Raw genomic sequence first — 23,575 nt, 5'->3', positions numbered from 1 at the left:
ATTTTTTTAAGGATTTATTTATTTATGCGTACAAGTGCTGGGGTTCAGGCCAGAGATGCTGGGGGTGAGAGGATTCACCAGAGACAGAGTGGGGAACAGAACAGGCAGATTGACTGAAATACACTGCTGAGGGGAACAGCGGGTGAGACAGGAGAGGTCTGCTGCACCATGTGGGTTTCTCTCTGACTGGGGATCGAATTCATGCTGCAGAGGCTGTGGATTGCTTCATAGTGTGGGTGCTTAACCCTTTGCGCCACCAGGGAGGCCCTATACTTTTTCTTTTGAAAGGCATGATTCCACAGTGGAAAAAGAAGGATCTTTGGAGTCTGGTTGACTTGTTTTGAGCTTTGCTTCAACTATATACTAACAGTGTAACCCTGGGCAAATTATTTAACAACTATTCATTTCCTGTTTTCATATTTATAAAATGAGGATAATGGCTACCTTGTAGAGTTTTGGTATTATAAATACATAGATACTCAGCAAATGGTAATTATTATAGGGTATGATGCCTGTAATTCAGGTCAATGATATTTTCTTGGCTTGACAATACAAGCTGACTGGCTAGATTTTTCCCTGACACTGGTGGCTATCAGATTGAGTACTTAATCTACAATGAAGTTAATTATGCTTTTTCTGTAAAAATAAAACTTTGTAATAACAGTTTAAATGGTTATAATATTTTCATATGAAATATAAACTAATTTATAATAGAGTATACTTTTTGGGTTTTCCCTTATTTATTTTTCAGAAGAAAATATCATTTTGGACTCAGGATTGAGAGATGCTGGTTAGACTTCCCCTATATGCTTCTGCCGTGTGTACCCTGGAAAAGAGAAATCCTACTCATATGGGCTTAGTTATCTCTAGAACAGAGAGACTTTATAGAGAAGTGACAGTCATCTGTCTCTGAGATACAGTCTAGAATTTTGTTTGTGTAGATGACAAAACTCCTGATCAAAATGGGCGGGTAACTCTTCCTTATTGTCACATTTATTATTGTATAAATGTGAGTGTGTCAGGCAGCTCAGTTGCCAGTGTAGGTTTACAGAGGTGTGAGCAGTTTAACCACAAGAGAAGATCCAACCTTTAGAATATGCTGAGCAAAAGTGACATTATCAGCCTCTCTAAACTGAAATTATAGCCAGCTCTCAAGAGGCCTATAGCCAGTTCTCACAAGTCCTGTTTTTTTTTTAAGAAAAGAAAACTTGGAACATATAGAAACTACAGCTTATTTGCAGGTTTTTGCTAAACACAACATTTCTGATGAGTAACAGACATTTTACAAATATTTTTATTTTTAGAAGTTTTTGCATATAAATGTCACAGATTTTAAAAATATAATTCACATACCATAAAATTCACCATTTTAAAGTGTATATCACAGTGTTACTCCAGATTCGGTATACATTTTAAATAATGACATATCTTTTATATTTTGGTGAACTTACCTCTATGACTTTCTTTTCTATATTAAGGACAACCTATGGCTTATCTCCTTTTGTTAAGTTGTGGGGATTTCTGCTGTAGTTTCAGTGTAGAGTGGTTGTTCACCTGTTTTTTTCATATTAGTCATTGTGCTTAGTAATCTCTAAAACTGGGACTCATTGAGAGAAAACGGTTTTAAGAAGTCCTCAAACATTTATCACTGCATTAATTTCATTTTTATTTTAATTCAGAATAAGAGAAGATAGAAAACAGTATCATTTTGGATGACTGCCATAAATTGAATGCTGTTCTTTGACAGTGGAGCGTTTGTTTTATAACTTGTTTGATAACTTGATCATCTGCATCCTCTTGCATGACCAGCTAAGTTTTAATATAAAAAAATTTTTTTGTTGACCAGCTAAATATGGTAATTTTCCTTACCTTGCATCTCGTAATATGTTGTGCAAGCATTTTATAAGTTGCTGGGGCCTTTTAAGTAATTATCTTCATTCCTAGAGAAGCTCTATCTTCCATCTGCACAATTTCATTAAAATTTTTACAAAGCACTTACATCTTCCAACATGTTTATTTTTCCCTAGACAATGAAAATTCATCTTTAAATAACTTTCCATGTATAAGTATAGAGAGACCATCAATAAATATTTAGCTTTGTCTGCTTTTTCTAGCCCGTTATCTCTGATTTTCTGAAAAATATTTTAAATGTTATTTTCGAACTTACTGTTATTTTTGATACAAACTAAAATGTAATTATCCCATTAACTACAAACCATGCCTCTTCCGGTTCATTAGCTTCTAGTGAAATAAAAACCTCACTTTTAAAATAATCATTCTTTATTCCTTTTCCTGACACTATAGATCTCTGAGAGGCCTCATACCTACATACTGTTCTGTCTAAAAGGAGGACAGCGTCTTCCTCTCCAGTACATTCTGTTGTGGGTTTAATCTGATGAAACAGTTTAATTCTTGTATTCTTTCTTGAGCTATTGTTACAAAATTGCCATGTTATTTGACTTACAACTTAGTGCTCCCCCTTGAAACAAATGTTAAAAATAAAATGTATTAAGTTAATTGACTTAGAGTTCAGTTAGTGAGGCCACCTCACCTCCCCCTTACTATGTGCTTCCTATCCTCCTCCAGAGGCTAGGTTGGGACAGTTGGGGAGGGTTAGAATGGATATTACAAAACATTTAATAGTATGTGTATTGGCCACTTATTTTTAAGTCTTTTTTTTCATTTTCTGTTGGAGTATTCATCTTTTTCTTATTTCTGGATCTTATTATATATTTAATGTAATATTTTGTCATGTTTCAAACTTTTGCCTTTATGTTCTACTCATCATTTGATATGCAGAAGTTAAATTTTTTTTAAGATTTATTTTTTATTTATACAAGTGCTGGGGTACAGGCCAGATGCGTGGGGGTCGAGGGTGGGGTGATGGGTGATGGTAGTGGTGAGAGGATTCACCAGAGACAGCAGGGAACAGAACAGGCAGAAGGACCGAAATACACTGCTGAGGGGAGGCCGGAGAGGTCTGCTGAGCCATGTGGGATTCTTGCTGGGCGGGCCTGGATTGAACCCACGCTGCAGAGGCTGCGTCTCACAACGAGGCGCTCAACTGCCTACGCCACCAGGGAGCCCCAGAAGTTAAATTTTTTGTGATGTTAAGTTTATCAATCTTGTTCTTTATAATTTCTTCCTTTGCATTATGCTTGTTCTTCTCCATCCTCATTTTAGAAATAATTTTCCCCTCCAGTCATTGAACAAAGACTCAAAATCATTTTGACATGTTTATGTTTAGAGTTTGGTTTCAGGTAGGGATCAAATTAATTCTTTTCCTGTAATGGTTGTCCTATCACCTTTTATTGAACAGTCTCCGCCTTTCACTAATGTTTTGAATAAACTTGTCCTTAAACAAGCGCTTTGTAACATGCCACCTTCATCCTACATCAAATTCCTACTTACACTTGTGAATTCTCTATTCTGTTCTTTAATTTGCCTGTAATCTTATACCAGCATTACATAATTTCAGTTAATATATCTTCTACTATTCAGAAATATAACTTCTTCCCATCCTTCTGTGTTTCCTTGATTATTCTGCTCTTATTTTCTTATAGATGTTGATAAAACCTTACATTTACTGAGTGTGTATATAGATCAAGTGTGTGTTTATTTTTTTAGTGTATATTAGCAATTTCAATCCTCATAGCAGGCCAGTGATATTGGTAAAAATCACAATTTTACAGATGCAAAAATTGAGATGATGGCATATTTAGTACTTAGCTTAAGACTGAATTAAGCTGAGAATCCAGGATTTAAACCCAGGCAGTTTAGCTTTAAAGCTCATGCCTTTAACTACCATGATAAAGATTAGATTATTTTGTCAGGTTTTACAAGAACTTTTGAATATTTTGTTGGAATTAGATTGAAATATGCTTGGGGAGAACTGGTATTGTAGTGGTTGTGTTTTCTGTACTTCATAACATTATATGTGTATCTATTTGTTGGAATTTTCTGGAGAGCACAATCCTGTTTTATGTGAATATATTTTCAGTGTTTGCCAGGATCCAGATGTAGAGGGTATATCCAATAATTATTGGTTGAATGTATATTATATAAATTAAATTAGATAAAGAGATTTTATAACATAAATCCCCCAGATGGGCATTTTAAAATGACTGGATACATACACTACAATCAGTAAGGAATGTCTTTCAAAATACAGATATGACTTGTCCTCTTATCCTTTTCTCTATTGATGATATTTGGGGTTCCTGGCTTAAATATGAGAACCACTGTTCTAAGATGTTAAGAGTATTTGGAGACTATAAAACAATTAGATAGTTTTTGTTATAGTATTTTGATTTATAAAGTTGATTGTTTAACTTCTTGTGAAATGAAAATATTTGAGGTACTCAAAGAGGCAATGGGATTTTCTGATCAGCAACAGGCAACACAGTGCTGTACTGGGAATTAATGGTGTAAAATTACTAATATTTCAAAATTCATATTAATGAAGTAAAAAAACATGTCTTCAATATAAACACTTAAAATTGTGGGGCATATCAGACCTGATTTCAAGTTGTTTTACCTACTGACCAATAAGGTCTTGAGTCATGTATGCTAGTGGAGGAAATTTTATTCGTACATTGTTCCTCAATTCCAAAGTCTTTTCTGTTAAAAGACCAGTTCTGTTCATTGATTCAATAGTTTATTTCTTCATTATGTCATGGCCATTTTAACCTTTCTCTTTTATCAAGTCTTCTGCAAGTCTTAATTCATAGGATAGAATTTATCTTGGGCTTCGTGTCTCTAAAATCCATGGTTGTGGTCCAGTCACCTCTCCATATTATTTGGGGGCATCGCTTCAGGGCAGTACCAGTGACGCTGACTGAGGAAAATAGTAATAACTATTCTTCGAACTATTGGTTATGAAAAAATACTTGCTTAGACTCATGCTAGTGATGATTATTCATGGAAGTAAATGTGAGAAGTATAGTTTTAATTCCATTTTTAAAAATCTAATGAGAAAATAAGTGTTAATTGAAGTAGTGGTTACAATTCATTGTTTTTATTAAGAATTTGACTTCTCATGGCCAGTAAATGTAGGAGGCAAATGAAAGTTAAATAAAATAGACGTACTTGAGATGTTTTTATATAAATACTTATGTAGGTGGTAACTAAAGGTTTGGTATTCCTAAAATGTGAAACACATATATCATACCTTCCTATCTGGCAAATTAGCAGAGTAAGCAGGATAAAGAATAGTCTGTATTACTGATAGGAAATTTTATACCTTTTCAGACTTGACATAGTCCTTTAGATTTTTATCTCTTGTTATTTGAATGTGAATTAAAAAAAACGAAATGTACAGATAAACTAAACATTTATCTTACATGAATTGGAAGGGTGGATCTCAAAAAGTTTTCTGTGACCATAATTCTGCAAACTAATATTATGTTACTCTAGCAGATCTAATTAGTTGGGGAGATTGTTGAAACGGTTCCCAGAGATGATATAAATTACATTTTGAAGGCTATAAACTTTATTACATCTGGTTAATACTTAGAATTTCTAAGATTGAAATTTTCTGTGCTTTAAATTTTTTGTTTACTTAATCTTTCTTATATTAAGACAGTGTTTGTTTCTTAGTAGTTGTTTTCTGGTCAAATTGATCCATGCATTTCTAATAATTATGGTGATATTTTAATTTTTTTTTTAAACAATGTTTTTTTTTTAATTTTGCGTGAAGACTGGGGTGTAGGCCAGAGGTGCTGGGGGTTGGGGGCAGTAAGAGGATTCACCAGAGACAGAGTGGGGAGCAGAACAGGCCAATTTATTGACATACTCTGCTATGGGCTGCAGCAGGTGAGACAGGAGAGGTCTGCTGCGCCAGATGTAGGTTAACTCTCTGGGTGGGAATTGAACTCAGACCTTAGTGGTTATTGCTCTGAGACCTAACCATGAGGTCACCAGGGAGGCCCCCAATTATGGTGATTTTTTTTTATATATAAAGTTTCAGCCATGTTCTGTTGTCCCTGTTGATTGTATTTTGCATTTGTATGAACGAGCTTACTAGAACATTTTTTTCATATCATGAAAAAGATGAAAAGTTTTTTTTAATATGTCTCTACTCTGTTCTAGTCATTTAATATTTTGTTTTAAATAAATTTGTGTTTAATTTGTTAATCTCTTCCTGTCATTGTGCTAGTTTTTACAAACTTAAGTTTTGATATGTAATTGTTTCTTTCATCACTTATTTAGATGCCACATAATATGCTAGTTGTTAAAGGAAATACAGGCTTTGGTTAATGAATTTTTGTTTCACAAACTTTCTATACTATTATCTCTTTTTATGCTCTATATTTTGATACATTTCAAGCAAATACAAAATTAAGATGATATCCCTGTGATCTTTTACTAGGTTCTGCAGTTATCAAATATCAAATATAAGTACTCTGTACTTATCCCAGATTATATGAAGTTATATTATTTGATTTGTAAATATTTTACTAGGTATTACTATGTGACAAAGACTTTTTCTTTTAGGTGAGGTAACATTGATTTGAAACACTGTATATGATTTAGGGGTATAGGTCCATACCTCTTGAGATGTACATTATAATACCACTCCTACCACCAAAGCACCCCTAATTCTTCACCACAGGTTATTGGCCTCCCTTCCCCTTTGTTCCTCATCCCCCATGCTCCCTTCTGCAGTCAGATTTTTAGGGTTTGTTTTGTCTATTCCTTTGTTTTGTGTTCCACATATGAGTGAAATATTCCAGTATTTGTTTCTTCTTCTGACTTATTTCACTTAGTATACTCCCCTTCAGTTCCATCCATGTTGTCACAAATAATAAGAATTCATTTCTACCTCTTCCAGCCCCCATTGCTGAATAGTATTGTACTGTATACATACGCCACATATTAATTCACTCATCTGTTGTTGAGCACTTAGGTGTCCACTAAAGTAATGTGAATTAAAAAGGTCCTTTTGTGCCCTTTCAGGACCAGTGATATTCTTGTCTGAGCACTACTATTTACTATGGACTCTTTTTTTTTTTTTTTGCATAGAAGAACTGGGGTGTAGGCTAGAGGTGTGGGAGGTGGGGAGGTGAGAGAATTCAGCAGAGACAGAGTGGGGAGCAGAACAGGCAGATTTACTGAAATGCTAAGGGGAACAGCAGGCAAGACAGGAGAGGTCTCCTGAGCCGTATGTGGGTCAGCTCCCTGGCCAGGGCTCTAACTCAGGCCTTAGGAGTGATAGTGCTGAGACTTAACCACTAGGCCACCAGGGCAGCCCACCAGTATGAATACTTTAACAGATGGACTCTTTTGTAAACAGAGGTCATAGCAGTTTTTCACAGGACTGGCTAAGTTCTTTAAAGAAGAGGAGAATTATGATTCATAAGTCTTCTAAATTATTTATGATAATTTTCTTATTGTAAGTTAGGAATATTTCCTGTTTCCACCTTTGTAATGGTTCTACTATAGTATTCCAGTTTTCATGCCTAATATTTCTCTTAATTTAGATAATTTTGATTCACATTTTTATTTCCTATTTTCTATTATCGTTTAAAAACCACCTGAAAATGAGTAGATTATAGGTGAAAGCTCAATCTAAAAGCAAGAAGCAAACTAGCCACATTTGGCACACAAAGAAATTGGACCTCATGTACCACAATTTTATACTTTTTAATGTGTTTGGATATTTTTAGGAAAAAGCTTCCAGTTGGAATTTGCTGCATGTTGTGATATCGTTTCTGGTATATGTGAAAATTGTAGTTTTAGGCATCCAAATTAAGTGTTAACTTAGATATCTTATTGCTCATTTGACAAAAATGATGTGGCATTAAAGTTAGAATTAAAAGCTGTTTTGCTTAGCAGAATTGCTAAAATGAGGGGCAAATATATGTTTAATTGATTCAGTGAAATAAAAAAATATTTATTGAGCTCCTTTGGATTCAAAGCAATAGAGAAGAGGATGAATAGAAGAAACATATCAGATTTTCTATAGTAAGTTTTATCAACTTTATTCTCATTTGCCCTTAAAATGACCTGAAAATAAAATGCTTATGCCTAGATTACAGCTTCTAGTATGTGTTTTTTGTACCCACAGAGAAATAAATTTTTTTGTCAGATTTTACATTCTAATTTTTGAATTATAATAGGGCAGCCTTTTAACTAAATGCTTTTAAAAACAGTTTTGCTTTTTTGCACTGCTCTGTTTTATATGCTGAGTTGAAGTGGATGTATGGCTTTAGTTCACAGAATAGTAAAAGGTCCCTGTAAGTTTTTCAACTGCTGTTTCTTTTGATCTGAAATAATAACTTATTGTCATACATAAAGAGAAAGTAACAGTTTGCCTGACACTCTACTTTATAATAATAGACTTAGTGAATTGTATTTTGAATTGACTCATTGAAATGGAATTTTTTCCACATTGTATAGAATGAAAATCTTAAGACTAATGACTTTAGAATTCATTCAGTCTAACTTCCTACCTGATGCAAGAGTCCATTCTCTCATTTCCAAATTAACTGATTTGGTTATTAAACAGGTATTTATTGAGCTCCTACTGTATGTAGGTACTGCATTGGGGATGTATTGGTGAATAAAGTAAAAGTAGATATGGTCTCTGCCTTTGTGCGTGTAGTTTGGTGGTCCAGCTTATAGTTGAAAGCTCAACTGGTCATACAGTCTTAGGAAGTTTATTTTCTAAATATGATTTAAGTTGGAAAAAGTTGACATCTTATCAACATTGAGTATTTCCCCCACACCAAAACACATTATAATTAAAATGGCAAAAATGAAAGATAGAGAATTCTAAAAACAGGTAATGAAAAGCCATGTGTCACATATATAAGGGAATTCCCTAAGACTATCAACAGATTTCTCAATAGAAACCTTACAGGCCAGAAGGGAATAGCATGATGCATTCAAAGTACAGAAAGGAAAAGACCTCCAAACAAGAATAGCCACCTAGGCTAACACTCAAAATTGAAGGAGTAATAAAGTGTTTTATACAAACAAAAGGTGAAGGAATTTATCTCATCTAAACCAGGCTTGCAAGAAATACTATAGGAACTTTTATGACAAGAGAAGCAGCTCCACTTAGATACAGCAAGTCATCAAAACCCCACCAAACATATATCTTTTAAATATATTTTTATATCTCTATCTTAAATATATATAATAAATATATATAGTTGGAGGGAGAGTTAAAATGGGGACTGTTTGAATGAGCTTGATATTAACTTTCTTTCCATTTAAAATAGTTTATAAGCATAGAACTGAATATATGAACCTCATGGTAACCTCAGAACAAAAATATTTAGAAGAAACAAATAACAAGATGAAAATAGAATCTAAACATCATTCAAAATGTACTGTCAAAGTGCAAGGGAAGAGAAAAATAGAACAGAAGATCAAACTGCAAAGACACCCAGAAAGTAAATAGCAAAATGACAATAAATATTATTTCCTTAAATTCAGATGTCCTGAACTCACAAGTCAAAAGGCACAGAGTAGCTGGAAGGATTAGAAAACAAAACTTTTTGTTGTGTCCAGGAGACCCATCTGAGCTCCAAAGATAAACATTGGCTCAAAGGAATGAAAACAGTCCTACAAACTAAAGATACCCCAAAAAGATGAACTTGTGCCATTTGCAGCAGCATGGATGGAGCTAGAAGGGATTATGCTAAGTGAAGTAAGTGAGAAGGAAAGAGAGAAATATCGAATGGTTTCATTATATGCGGAATATAGAGAAACCAAATAAAGGGTTAGGATTAGGACAAAACTTGCAAACTGATGATAGATCTCAGGCTTACAGGAGGGTTATAGGAGGGAGAGGGGTAAAACAGGGAAGGGAAGAACACAAGGGACTATGATGATAGATCATGGATACTATGGTGGTGAGAGAACTACCGGGACTACACGTGAGGGTAGAAATCAATTAATATACAAAAATTATCAATAATGTAAGAACAAATAAAGAGCTTAAAATGGAATTCTCATGAAATTAAAAAAAAAGAAAGGTGAGATAATGCGGGGCTTGTTTTGGAGGTGGTGCTGACATGACTTGCTATGTGAAGAGGGAAAATGTGTAGAGGTGAATCAAGGGTGAGAGCCAGGTTTCTTGTTTCAGTAACTGAAACGGAAACTCAAAGAGAAACACGGTTGAAGGAGACATTAAGAATTCTGTTTTGATCACATTTAAGATACTGATAAGAATCCACATTAAAACATCAAATATAGCGTTGAGATTCTAAATCGGGAATTTAGAGGAGACATTGGGTTGGAATAGAAATTGTCAGTGCATATATGGTATTTTTTTTTTTTTTGCATTTGAAAGAATTTTTACTTTAAAGCATGTTTTCCAAAGCACATTATATGCGGCACTGATCCATTAGGATGGTATTGAAAAGAGTTCCATGGGAAATGTGCCACTAACATGATAATTTACTTTAGAAAAATCTTTGATAAATTCTACAGTTTACATTTTTGGGTTTATATTGTTACTCCTGCACATATTATACTTACTCTCCACCAAACCACCGCATTTACCTTCCTTCCTCAATATCTCCTCCCTCCCCTTTGTTCCTTGTGGTACCCGTAAATTCTTTTACTAAGTCCAAGATTTCTTCCTGCTGTGTTTTGCCTGTATATTTTTGTTGGTGTTGTTACTTATAGTCCATAGATGGGTGAAACTATCTGATATCTGTTTTTTCACTTTCTGACTGTATTCATTCAGCAAAGTCACCTCACAGTCCATCCATTTTGTCCTAAAAGATGCTACTTCATCTTTTTAAATAGCTGTGTAGTATTCCATTGAATATATATTATACAACTTCTTTACCAGTTTGTCTGTTGAGAGACACACACAGGTTAGTTCCATGACTTAGCAGTTTGTGGACAGTGCTGTGACATAGACATACATAAATCTTTTGTATTAGAGTTTTCTTTTTTTTTCTGATAAGCATCAAAACAATAAGAAGTATTGTCATTATGTAGAATTTCTATTTTTCTTTTCTTTTCTTTTCTAAAGATTTATTTATTTATTTATACAAGCACTGGGTACAGTCAGAAGCACAGGAGGGTGAGAGAATTCACCAGAGCCAGAGCAGGGAGCAGAACAGGCAGACTGATGAAACACACTGCTGTGGGGAGCAGCAGACGCTGCAGGAGAGGTCTGTCACACCATGTGGCACCCTCGCCCAGTGGCCGGGGATCGAACCAGCACTGCAGAGGCTGCAGGCAGCTTCACAGCCCAGCGCTCAACTGCTGCGCCACCAGGAGAGACCCTAGTTTTATTTTCTTAAGAAATCTCCAGACCCATTTTTCATAGAGGAGCCACCCACTTGCATTCCTACCAACAGTGGATAAGAGTTCCTTTTTCTCCACATTCTCACCAATATTTGTTGTTTCTATTCTTTTGATATGGGCCATTGTCACAGGGGTCAGTTGCTATCTTGTTGTGGTTTTGATTTGCACTTCCCTTGTAAGTGATATGAACAATTTTTCATGTCTGTAGATCATCTGAATGTCTATGTTAGAAAAATGTCTGAGTCTTTTGCCCGTTTTTTGATTGGTTTGTATGTTTTTTGTTGTTGGATTATATAAATACTTTGTATATTTTGGAAATTAGCTCCTTGTTAGATGTGTGATGTGCAAATATTTTTTCCCATTCTGTAGGTTGCTTTTTATGTTGTGATGGTTTCTTTTGATGCACAAAAACTTTTTACCTTGATGTGGTCTCACTTGTTTATTTTTGCCTTTGTATTCCTTGTCATTGGAGTTGAATCTCCAAATTCATCTTTGTGATGGATGTCCTATGGTTTGTGCCCTGTTTTCTTTCATGTATTTTATGATTTTGGTTCTTATATCCAGATCTTTAATCCATTTTGAATTAATTTTTTTGTATGGAGTTAAGTATGGACCTAGTTTTATTTATTTATTTTTTTGCATGTGGTGATCCATGTTTCCTAAAGCCATTTGCTAAAAAGACTATTTCCTCCATTGTATGGTTGTGGTGGCTCCATTGACAAAGATTAACTGCCCATTTTTGTGTGAGTTAATTTCTGAACTTTATATTCTATTCCATTGATTTGCATTTCTGTTTTTGTTCCACTATAATACTGTTTTGTTACTGTTCTTGTGTGATATAGCTTGAAGTCAGGAAATCCAATACCTCCATTTTTCTTCTTTTCTCTAAGGATTGCTTTAGCTGTTTGGGTCATTTTGTGATTCCAAGTGAATTTATAATTGCTAAATCCCAATTGGGGTTTTGGGATTTTGGTAAGTACTATGTTGAATCTGTAAATTTTTTTTTAATTTTTATTTATTTATTTATTTTATTTTTATATTCCTGTATAAATTCCTGTATAATATTTTATATTTATACAGTTGCAACCCCCTTATTTTGACCCCAACCCCTCCTTTCCCCGCTCCCCACCCCCCATAGTGTATCTTTGGTTCATAGTTGTTTGTTGATTTTGTGAATCTATAAATTGTTTTAAGTAATATGGCAGTTTTAATGATTCTTATTGTTCCAGTCCTTGAGTATGGGGTTTCTTTCCATTTATTTGTGTCTTCTTATACCAGTGTCTTATAGTTTTCAATAAGAGGTCCTCACCTCTTTCATTAAGTTTACTCCCAGGTGTTTCATTCTTTTTGGTGTGATTGTAAATGGAATTGTCTTCCTTATTTCCCTTTATTCTGATACATTGTTTTCATATAGAAATGCCACTGATTTTTGTGTATTGATTTTGTATTCTTCCACTTTACTGTATTTATTATTTACAGTAGTTTTGGTAGAGTCTTTTGGTTTCTCGTTTTTTTTTATGTCACAAATAATGACAGTTTCACTTTATTTTTTCCATTTGGATTACTTTTGACTTTTTCTTGCCTAATTGCTTCATCTAGGACAATAGTGGTGACAGTGATAGCCTTGTTTTGCACCTGGCTAAATGCTTTCTGCTTTTCACCATTGAGTTTGATGTTTCCTGTTGGTTTGTCATAGATGGTTTTTATAATGCTTAAACATGTTCCATTTATTTTCATTTTCATTTTGTTGAGTGTTTTTATCATAAACCGTTGTTGAATCTTACTGAATGCTTTTTTGGCAGCTGTTGAAATGATCGTGTGATTTTTATCTTTTTGTTGAGAGAATTTTTGGGATATTGGTCTATAGTATTTTTTTTTTTAAAGATTTATTTTATTTATACAAGAACCGGGGTACAGGCCAGATGCACGGGAGGGTGAGAGTATTCACCAGAGACAGAGTTAGGAACAGAAACAGGCAGCCTGACGAAATATACTGCTGAGTGGAGCAGCAGGTGAGACAGGAGAGGTCTGCTCACCATGCCATGTGGGTTGCTCCGAGGCCCTTGGGGAATGAACCGGCACTGCAGAGGCTGCTGACAGCTTCACAGTGCTGCGCTCAACCGCCTGCGCCACCAGGGAGGCGCATATAGTTTTGTTTTTTGTACTGGCTCTGGTTTTGGGCCTCATAGAATGTGTTGGGGAGTTTTCTTCCTTCTGCGATTTTTTTGAAGAGCTTGATTAGGTTAGGCATTGGGTTCTCTTTGCAAGTTTGGTAGAATTTACTGGAGAAGTCGTCTGCTCCTGGAATTTTGTTCTTAGGAAGACTTTTTATTACCATTTCAATTTCTGCGCTTGTGGTTAGAATGTTTAAGTTTTCTATTTCATCCTGACTCCATCCTGGTACATTGTAGTGAGCTAAAAATTTGTCCATTCATTCTAGGTTGTATTGTTTGTTTGCAGACAGTCACAGTAGTTCTTATGATCCTGTGTATTTCTGCAGCATCTGTTGTAATTTCACCTCTTTCATATGTGATTCTACTTTTTGGGGTTTTCTCTCTTCTTCCTAAGTCTAGCTAAGGGCCTGCTGACTTTTACTTTTTCTCAAAGATCCTATATATAGCATTTAAATGTATGACAGTGAGAGTTCTAAGAGAGTGTGGCAAGTGGAAAGTAATTTGGAGAAGGACTGGCCTTAGAAAGAACACCTGGAATGTGTGGTGTTAGCAATTAAGGATTTATGGGCATCCTGGAAAGGTAAAGATATGGTTTCTAACACATTAAATTTTAAGAAATATACACAAAAATGAGAAGAACTTTTAGAGGACAGACGAAGTGCTTGAAGGGTTCTTAAAAGGAAGATATTAACCTGCCTAACAAAGAAATGATGATAACTAATTACACTAGCCTAGGAATATAATTACTCTTTGTTGTGATACTATTGGAGATTTGGATTTTTGATAAAGTTGAGAAGTAATTAACTTTTTAAAAGTGTAAGGTGGTACTTGAAGTAAATTTTTTTTTTTTTTGGAAGGGCAGCCCCAGAGTAATGGTGTTTAGTGTCACCTAATGGCAAAGTAAGATATTGCAGCCATATTTGTATGAGGCCATGAACAAAGGAACTTAATTAGAAGGTGAAAAAGAACATTTCTGGGGTGAAAAAGAACATTCATGTCTCCATGAATCAGCAGACATCCTTTCAGAAGTTCTGTGCTCTTTATCCCTGGCCTGCTTCTCCTACCCCTCTTATCATGTTACATCTTTGGTCACTGGGAAGATTGTCTAATATATAGTTCTTGTTTGTGTTTCAAGTTTCTCTTTCCTCCCACCTTTCTTAAAGTTGTTGGTACAATTTCCTTGTTATTCTTTGTCATATCAACCTGTTTTATTTACTTCATAGCCTTTAGAGTGCTTTGAAATCACCTTATTCGCTTACTTTCTTGTTTCCCCATAACTTGTATGCTTCAAGAGAGTAAGCAACCTATCTGTCTTAGCACTCAGGACTCCCCAGTGCTGAGTACTATGTAGTTTACATGGTCAGTTAAATTAGTTGTGTGAATATTTTAACTTCCGAAAATGATAATGTTGAGATCTACCCAGAAAACAGAATTGCGCTGTATTTGACTTTTGAAACATTGTTTGCTATATAAATGCAATTGTAAGCTTTTGTCTCCTGGCGAATGCCTCCCCTCAACTCCCCTCAACTCTATGCTGGTAACTGGTAATGTGTCTGGAAAAGGAAAGATACATGGTTTAGAGTATTGAATTCTATATTAAATAGTCAACTTTTAAGCATTATTTTAAGGTACAATAGTTGGTCTTGAGGAGATAAGTTTTTGGAAATACTTAATTGTAATTTCAGTGAATATATTTTCTTTATGTGGATTTGTAGATACTTTCCAGTAGCATGCTTATTTATTTCTTTTATTAAAAAGAACAGAAACAGTTTTTTTTTTTTTGAGAAACAGTCAAATAGTAAATTTGTTTAGTTCAGAAATGGGTGGGTTTTTATGTTGCTTTTCACAGAACAATGTGGTTCTTTTAGTTTGGAAACTCAGGTGAAGAGAATACATTTCCATTATGTGGTTCAGTCCAAGAAAGTAGTCTCCCTAGTTTTGAGAGCATTGCTTAGCCAGCAGAATTCTTTACATGACACATTTTTAAAGACTGAGGATTGACCAAGTGCTTATTATTAGTTCATGATTTTAGTCAATAGTTTTTTTTTTTTAATAAATTCTTGTGGTTTTGATCAGGTGGATGTGGAAAGAGAAGTTTGCAGAACTGAAATGGAGGTCAGAGCTTCATTACAGAAAGTTACTGGGTCATCAGATTCGGTAGCTACACTGAACAGTGAAGAATTTGTTTTGGTTCCTCAGCATGCAGATGATACTTCTACAAAAGATGATGAAAAACCACAGCTGAAGGTATTTTTTTATCCTACAAATAATATATTTTCAATTATTGTTTATTTAAAACTTGGTGAAACTTATCTTAGGAGATATGGAAAATTCAAAGGTTTTTCTTAAGTACTGACTTTGAGGATAGGATCAGCTAATTATTTGGCTTGTGTATCTTAAAGTTTTGCTTTAGCTCTTTATCTTTTAATTCAGAATTTTAGAATGTCAAAATAGAAGAGAAAAAAAGAAGAGTAAGAATAGTTAATGAATTAGATTTAATGGTTAAATCTTCCATAAATTTAATTTATTTGAATATATTGTCTCTCATTTGCTGGATTTTAAAAGTTGTGTTACTTTTTCTTCAGAGACTTTTTTATTTTTATAGTTTTAATGTTTTTAAATCAGCTTGTGTTATTCTAGTAATATGATTTAATATTTGACTTGTTTGATTAGATTTTAAGAACATGTTATGTATTTTTAGTACATAATGTTTCCTCTGGATATGGTTCTTTTTCTTTCTCATTTTTATATTGCCTTTTCCTGAGCCAAAGGAAAAGACCCAAGCAAACCCAGAGAATTACATAGCCACCCTCTAGAAACAGGAATAGAAAACTTAGTCAAAAGAGGTACAAATTATTTATATTAACTGTTATTTCACAGGGATAGTAATATATCAAATAATGTTTTATAAAAATCAGATTATTAAATATCCTTTTACATTATATTAATGTTATCAATGACTTTACTAAATATTTAACCTTCTGGATTTAAGTAGATGGCTATTTAAATTTACTTAGATATTTATAGCTTATTTTCTTAAGTTTTGTGTTTCATCTGCTTTTAGAAAATGATAAGTCAATTTTAAATTTACGGAAGTTAGCAGTATTCCTCTAGACAGCCCTAAGCAAAATTTGTAATTGCCTGGAATTATGTTTGGAATTTGGAGATATTTTTATTCTGAGATAATAAGAAATATGATCTTTTAAATGCTATTAACTGTAGACCTATTTAAATATATACATTTTCCTTTAAAACATAAATTTAAGGTTACATGGTTTTTGGAATGTGTTCGTAAGAAAAAGAAAGGAAATCTCTGTAAATATTGGATGGTTTCACTTATAGAAGGAAGATAGGGGAACCAAATAAGACATTAGGGGAAAAAAATAATAACAATACAAAACAAAACAAAACTAAAACAAACACAAACAGACAATTATAAGCCAGAGACATCCTGCAAGGGAGGAGGAGGGAGAGGGATCAGAAGGAGGGAGGGAGAGAGGAGCACGAGGAACTGTGGTGATGGTGCACAGGTGAATTGGTGAAGGAAATTCTATGGGGACTATACCTGAGGGGGGGGGGAAGCAAACATTGTTTAAGAATGAACAATGATGTAAAATGTATATAAATAAAAAAAATACTATAAAAGATTTTAGATGTAGTTGTAAACTGCTTTAGATGGTTTTTGAAGAATCCTTTTCCAAAACTAATAATGCTCTAATATAATTTGCTTTATAATTCAGGATTTTGTAGTATGTCTGTGTGAAATAGGGTACAACTTTGTTAGTTCCTTGTTTTCAGTAATTGTATCAACATTTAAATATTTAGATAAATTCTTCTAGATATGAAAGTTTAAATTAAGTTCCAGAACCATAATATTTTTATTTATTATTATTATTTTTAAAATTTTTTTTACATCATTGTTCATTTTTAAACTATTTGCCTCCCCCCACCCCCTCAGGTGTAGTCTGGTCCCCATAGAGTTTCCTTCATCAATGCACCCACCAGTGCACCATTACCTCAGTCCCCTGGACTCCTCCCTTCCTCCCTCTGCTCCCTCCCTTCTCCTCCCTTGTAGTATGTCTATGGTTTATAATTGTCTGTTTTTGCTTTGTTGTGCTTTGTACTGTTATTATTTTTTTACACTGATGTCTTATTTGGTTCCCCTATATTCCTGCTATAAGCGAAACCATCTGTATTTTTCTTTTTCCTTCTGGCTTATTTCACTAAGGATAATTCCTTCTAGTTCCATCCATGTTGCTGTGAATAGCATGAGTTTATCTTTTTTGATTGCTGAATAATATTCCATTGTGTATATATGCCACATCTTCTTCTAATATGCCATTGTGTATATATGCCACATCATTCCATTGTGTATATATGCCACATTGTGTATATATGCCACATTGTGTATATATGCCAGATCCAGTCATCTGTTTTTGGGCATTTGGGTTGTTTCCAGGTTTTACGTATTATAAATAGTGCTGCAATAAACATAGGGGTACAGGTGTTTTTTTGAATCAGTGTTTTTGAGTCCTCTGGGTAGATCCCTAGGAGTGGAACTGCCAGGTCATATGGTAGCTCAATTTTTAGTAGACTGAGGAACCTCCAGTCAGCTTTCCATAGTGCAGAACCATAATATTGAAATAGATTTTTTGTACTCTGCCTATAGATAGTTTCTAATGGTGATGAACAACTGGAAAAAGCCATGGAGGAGATTTTGAGAGATTCTGAGAAAGGGCAAAGCAGTCTTGTTGAAGGTCAAAGTTCCAGTGAGATTTCAGATCATTCATTTGGAGATGTTTCAGCCAGCCAAACAAATAAGCCATCCCTTCAGTTGATTTTGGATCCATCAAATACAGGTACTGTATTGCATTCTTAGAAAACATACAGAAATGGGATAAAGTGATAATGAGAATTTTAAGATCAAAATTAAAAACTCCTATTAGTTTTTTTTCCTAAGATCATAGTTACTGGTTTTGAGTTCTGGTTGAAAGTTTCCATTTTGTACTTGTAGCTCTACAAATAAGGACTCTCTGGGTCCTTATTTTACCCCCAGTACTACTTGACCTATGAATACTTACTGAACAAATGAAAAGATTCCCGGGCATTAGAGACTAGTGTAATGAACACCATCTTTTATATGATTGCCTTTTTATTCAGTTTGACTATAGTTATTCTGAATTATAATTTGTGAAAACTCAAAGTAAATTGACTTGTCAGCTCCAGTGTATTAAATGATAAATGCATTAATGAATAAATGGGATTTGTAGTAGGTGTGTCAACTTATTAATCAGAATGCTCTTGGGTGCAAGTAAAACAAAACCAATCTAGCAGCTTCCCTGATGGCGCAAGGGGTTAAACACAACACCGTGAAGCTATCTGCAGCCTTTGCAATGTGAGTTAGATCCCAGCCAGCCAGGGAGGTGGCCCACATGGCACAGGGACCTCTCCTGTCTCGCCCATGCTCCCCTCAGCAGTGTATTTTCAGTCAGTCTGCCTGTTCTGTTCCCCACTCTGTCTCTGGTGAATCTTCTCACCACCCTACCTCTGGACTATACCCCAGTTCTTTTATGCAAAGATAAATAAATCTTTAAAAAAAAAAAAAGAAAAAAAACCATAAAAAACAAAACCAATATTCAAGATTCTGTTAATACTTTTTGGTTAACTACTCAGCTTTGATCTCCATGTCACATTTTTATTAACTGGCTTCCCCTAATGTGGCTACAGTAGTTACCAGTAGGAATTGATAAGTAGTGCTAGGTTATTTGTTCATGCCTGGTGGCAGAGAGATAGGTTATGTTCTTTTATCCATTCAACAAACATTGTGAGGTTTGCTATGATTGTACCAACTGAACCACTTTCTACTGAGTAGGGGAATGGCAGAACTGTTAGGTGTAGGCCTCAGTTACTTTCACACCCCTCAGTAACTCACTGACAGAGGGGATCAGATTCTCTTATTGACTTAGGACACTCATGACTCATTTCTGAATATTGGTATAGGAAAATTATATAGACCAAAGTGTTACACAGTGGGGCCATGATAAAGTATTTGTTTGGGATGTAATCACAATTGGTATGGCAAGGATAATTCATCAACAGAAAAATCTGTGAGTATGATTTGCCATAAAAGGTGGTAAAATGAGAAAAAAATACATTAATACGGGATACACATTAGATACAAGTCAAGATCTGTGTTACGTACACATGTGTAAAGTTCTTGGTGAACTAAGAATGGAAGGAAACTTACTTTACTAGGTAAAAGATATCTATCAAAAATCTTATGTTGTATTTTATCCCGCAATTCCAGGTGCATTGCCATTATAATGCATCTAAAAAGGGACAATTAAGATACAATTATTATCACCATAGCATTTTTCATTTTGTAGAATCCAGCAAAGCAAGATGACAGGAAAAATAAATGAAGTGTGATAATTAGAAAGAGAAAAAAGGTTATGATTTGTAAAATGACTTTAGTGATAATTCCAAATTTTCAATTATTTTTATGAACTGATTCTAAAATAGATCTGAACAAGTAGAGGTACATAGGTAGATAAGATAATTTTGAAAAAGAACACCAGATGTTTGATGTACTACAAAGTTTCAGAGGATAACCAGTATAGTATTACTATGGTACTGACTTATAATAGAAATGGGTCGCTAGAAAAGGATGCCAGGGAGAGACTTGTACATAAGGGAATTTAGTATAGGACAGAATTGGCTCCACAAATTAATGGAGGAATTTATGAATATTCAATATGCAGTAAAAAACAAATATTCAGTAAATATTATTGAGGCAATTGTTTCCTTGAGCGAAATAAATTAAAATTAGATCTTTGACTTACATTATACCGAAAATTTCCTCCTAGTGAATTAATAATTTCCTCCTAGTGAATTAAGTCATAATAATTAAATATTAAAATTAATTAACATTAATTAAATGTGAAAAATCAACTTATAAGAAGAGACTATTGGATAATATTTTTGTGGTTGACAGAATGGGAACAGTCAAAGCACAAAAGCAAAGGTGGTTATAACTTAATATGGAAAAACAGAACTTGGGGTGTCAGTACATAGTTGTCCTCAGGGAAAATTTAAATTCGAGGGGACTTGACACATTGAGGAGAGACAAAGACACTTGGGAGAGACATGTGGGTCAGAGACACTTGAGGAAGCTGACAATGGCAGTTATTATCTTGATTTGTATTTTGATTTTGCTCCTTTTGTCCCAGACTTGCCTGGCCCTTTTGCCCCCTTTCTCTAGTTCCCTGCCAGAAGGTGCCTTAGACTTGGGGCAAGCTTTTGGACTTCAGCATCAAGATATTTGAAAGTACAAGTTGTCCAATTCCAGAGCTCTAACTTAAGATCTAGGCTGAATATCAACCAAAAAAAAAAAAAAGAAAAAAAAAAGATAAAAAAGCAAAAGAAAAAACACAACCCTAGATTTTGTTTGCAATTTTTCATTGTTTTTTGAGTAATATGCAAAATTATACTGTACAATTTTACATTAACTTTTGAGTTTTTTTTTTCTTCAGAAATTTCTACACCCAGACCATCTTCTCCAAGTGGATTGCCTGAAGAAGATAGCGTTTTATTTAACAAACTGACCTATTTAGGATGTATGAAGGTTTCTTCCCCACGTAATGAAGTGGAGGCTTTACGGGCAATGGCAACTATGAAATCTTCCAGTCAGTATCCCTTTCCTGTTACACTGTATGTGCCAAATGTTCCAGAAGGTTCAGTGAGGTAGGCTCTGAATCTTACTTTCCCTTGTACATGTATTAAATTTTTTGGATGGTGGTGAGGATGTTTTTTACATATCAAACTTAGGACTTAGTATAAATTCACTTTTACTGTGCAGGCAAGTAAGGTAAATGTTTAGGCTTAGATGGTGTTTCTTATTTGCAAGGGTATTTGCAAAATTATGCTTAGAATATTACAAGTGGAAATATAACTGTAAAAGTACTATGTTTCTCTTTTCTGAAGGCATATAAAAACCTGCCTTCACCTTATAATTTAACAATGTTTTAAAAAAACCTATAGTGAGCTCTAAATATTAGGTTCTTTCCATCAGATTGGAAAGACACAAAATGACTTTTTCTCTCAAGCTTAATTAGGAATAATATTTAATGTCATCTGAACTCTGAATTTCTTCAAATATAAATCAGATAATATTATTCTCCTAGAGTGAACCCTCCAGTGGCCTGTTATCATACTTACGATTATATTCAAAATCTTTACCATTTCTGAGCACTGAGGACCTGCTGGATCCAACTCCAAGTCCCTTCCTCCCTCCTTTTCTCGTTATAGTCTTATTCATTCTCCCCTCTCCCTCCTTCCCCCTACTACATTCTACTTTATCCTGTTCCATTCTAGTCATTCCAGTATCTGCTTTTTCAAACAGTCAGGAGTCCTGCCTATCGGTTATTTTTCCAGACTCAGGTCCTTTTCCAGACTCAGGTCCTTTGCCTAAACAATATTTTTCTAGGTTTTCAATGACTTTTCCACTTCTTTTCAGTTCAGAAACAGTTTATCAAGCAAAGAGCCTCCTTTGATCACATCATATAACTATTCCTCTTTTTTGTCTTATTGGGACTTATTCTTTTTTAATATAGCACTTTTCCTTCACTTGCTATTGCATCATATATTTATTTGCTTATTTGTTTATTGTCTTTCTTCCTTACTAGACTATAAACTTCAAGGGAGCAGTTTCTTTGTATTTTTTTCCTGCTACAGCTTCAGTGTTCAGAGCAGTATCTTTTCCATAGCAGGGTGTCAATATGTATTTGCTAAATGAAGACATAAATAGACCACTTCTAGGAAAGGTTGAATGTGTCTTGATTTTGCAACATTCCCGGAAAATTGATTTAATCCTTTGAAAACTGTTTCTGATTTACCTCATTCTCTGAATAGAATGTAAAATTAGCTAAGTGCTATGTACCAACATAAAAGCTATATAAATTTACAAGATTTTGGTAAAAAGTTCTTAAATTTTGCAGGAAAGCGTTTTGTAGATGTTGTTTATATGGTATTTCCTAAAAAGGTCAAAATACCTTTTAATGTTATCTGTTGAGTCAAAGTACCAAACACTCAGAACTAGAATTCTGAGAGTTTATTTTTAGCCACAACGTAGGAACTCATAGAAATGTAAACTTAGGGCCTCCCTGATGGTGCACGGATTGAGCACAGCACAGCGGGTTGAGCATGGCGCTCGGAAGCTGTCTGCAGTCTCTGCAGCACAGGTTCGATTCCCATCTGGCCAGGGAGATACCCACATGCGCAGCAGACCTCTCCTGTCTTGCCCGCTGCTCCCCTCAGCAGTGTATTTCGGTCTGTCTGCCTGTTCTGCTCCCCGCTCTCTCTCTGGTGAATCCTCTCACCCTCCTGCGCCTCTGGCCTTACCCCAGCTCTTGTATAAATAAATAAATTTTTTTAAAAAAAGTAAACTTATTTGTGTTTGTTACTAAGGATGAGAGGTATGACAGAGACTTAGTGTTTTGATTTGCCTCTTTATTCCTAGACAGTATCCCTCGGTTTCATAGTTTGAGATCCTTAAGGAATCTTGATTCTCTAGATTGATGTTGGTCTTAGAATTTGTTTCGGGAAAGGCAGAGAATTATTTGCTCCTAAATCCCATACACTTATTTTACCTCTTATATTAAGTTGGTGAGTTTATCTTTGGAATCTCTGTAACCTATTTTTGGAAGTAAAAGAGATCTTGGTTGAACAATGACCTAGGGCTTAAATAAACTTACAGGTCTGCTCTAAGCAGAAATGTACTCTCCAGGATGGTCTCTGTTGTTCTGTGCCGGGATTTCTTTTTCTTTTTCTTTTTCTTTTTGATACTTCAGTGATAACCATTTTATTTTCTTCCATAAATATTTTATCTAGGTAAATAGTATGCATTTCTGGAACATAAGTTTATTGTAATTTTTTATGTGTATACTTTGAAGAATCTTCTAAATGACTCCAGGCACTATATGTACAAAAATATAAAAGTATTTTATATATATATATATATATACATAATATATTAGCACACACATATATACCTAAATATATATGTATATTTGTATGTATGTATGTATGTATGTATGTACTGGAATTTCTTTTGCCATAACAGAACAAGA

General features: G+C 34.4%; 1 protein-coding gene across 2 annotated transcripts in view; it reads left to right on the top strand.

Moving 5' to 3' along the window:
• RABGAP1L (RAB GTPase activating protein 1 like) overlaps nt 1-23,575 on the top strand; it is a 572,843-nt gene that overhangs the window by 44,866 nt on the left and 504,402 nt on the right. For both annotated transcript variants that reach the window (XM_037507999.2, XM_054693457.1), the window contains exons 2-4: nt 15,525-15,695; nt 18,118-18,307; nt 20,981-21,191. In XM_037507999.2, coding sequence (XP_037363896.2) covers nt 15,558-15,695; nt 18,118-18,307; nt 20,981-21,191 — 539 coding nt within the window. In that variant the 5' untranslated portion in view covers nt 15,525-15,557. The remainder of the gene's footprint in view (nt 1-15,524; nt 15,696-18,117; nt 18,308-20,980; nt 21,192-23,575) is intronic.

Source organism: Talpa occidentalis, unplaced genomic scaffold (assembly GCF_014898055.3).
Source record: "Talpa occidentalis isolate TD23 unplaced genomic scaffold, MPIMG_talOcc4v2.1 talOcc4.12, whole genome shotgun sequence".
Classification (NCBI taxonomy): Eukaryota; Metazoa; Chordata; class Mammalia; order Eulipotyphla; family Talpidae; genus Talpa; species Talpa occidentalis.
This window is presented reverse-complemented; position numbering and strand designations above follow the sequence as displayed.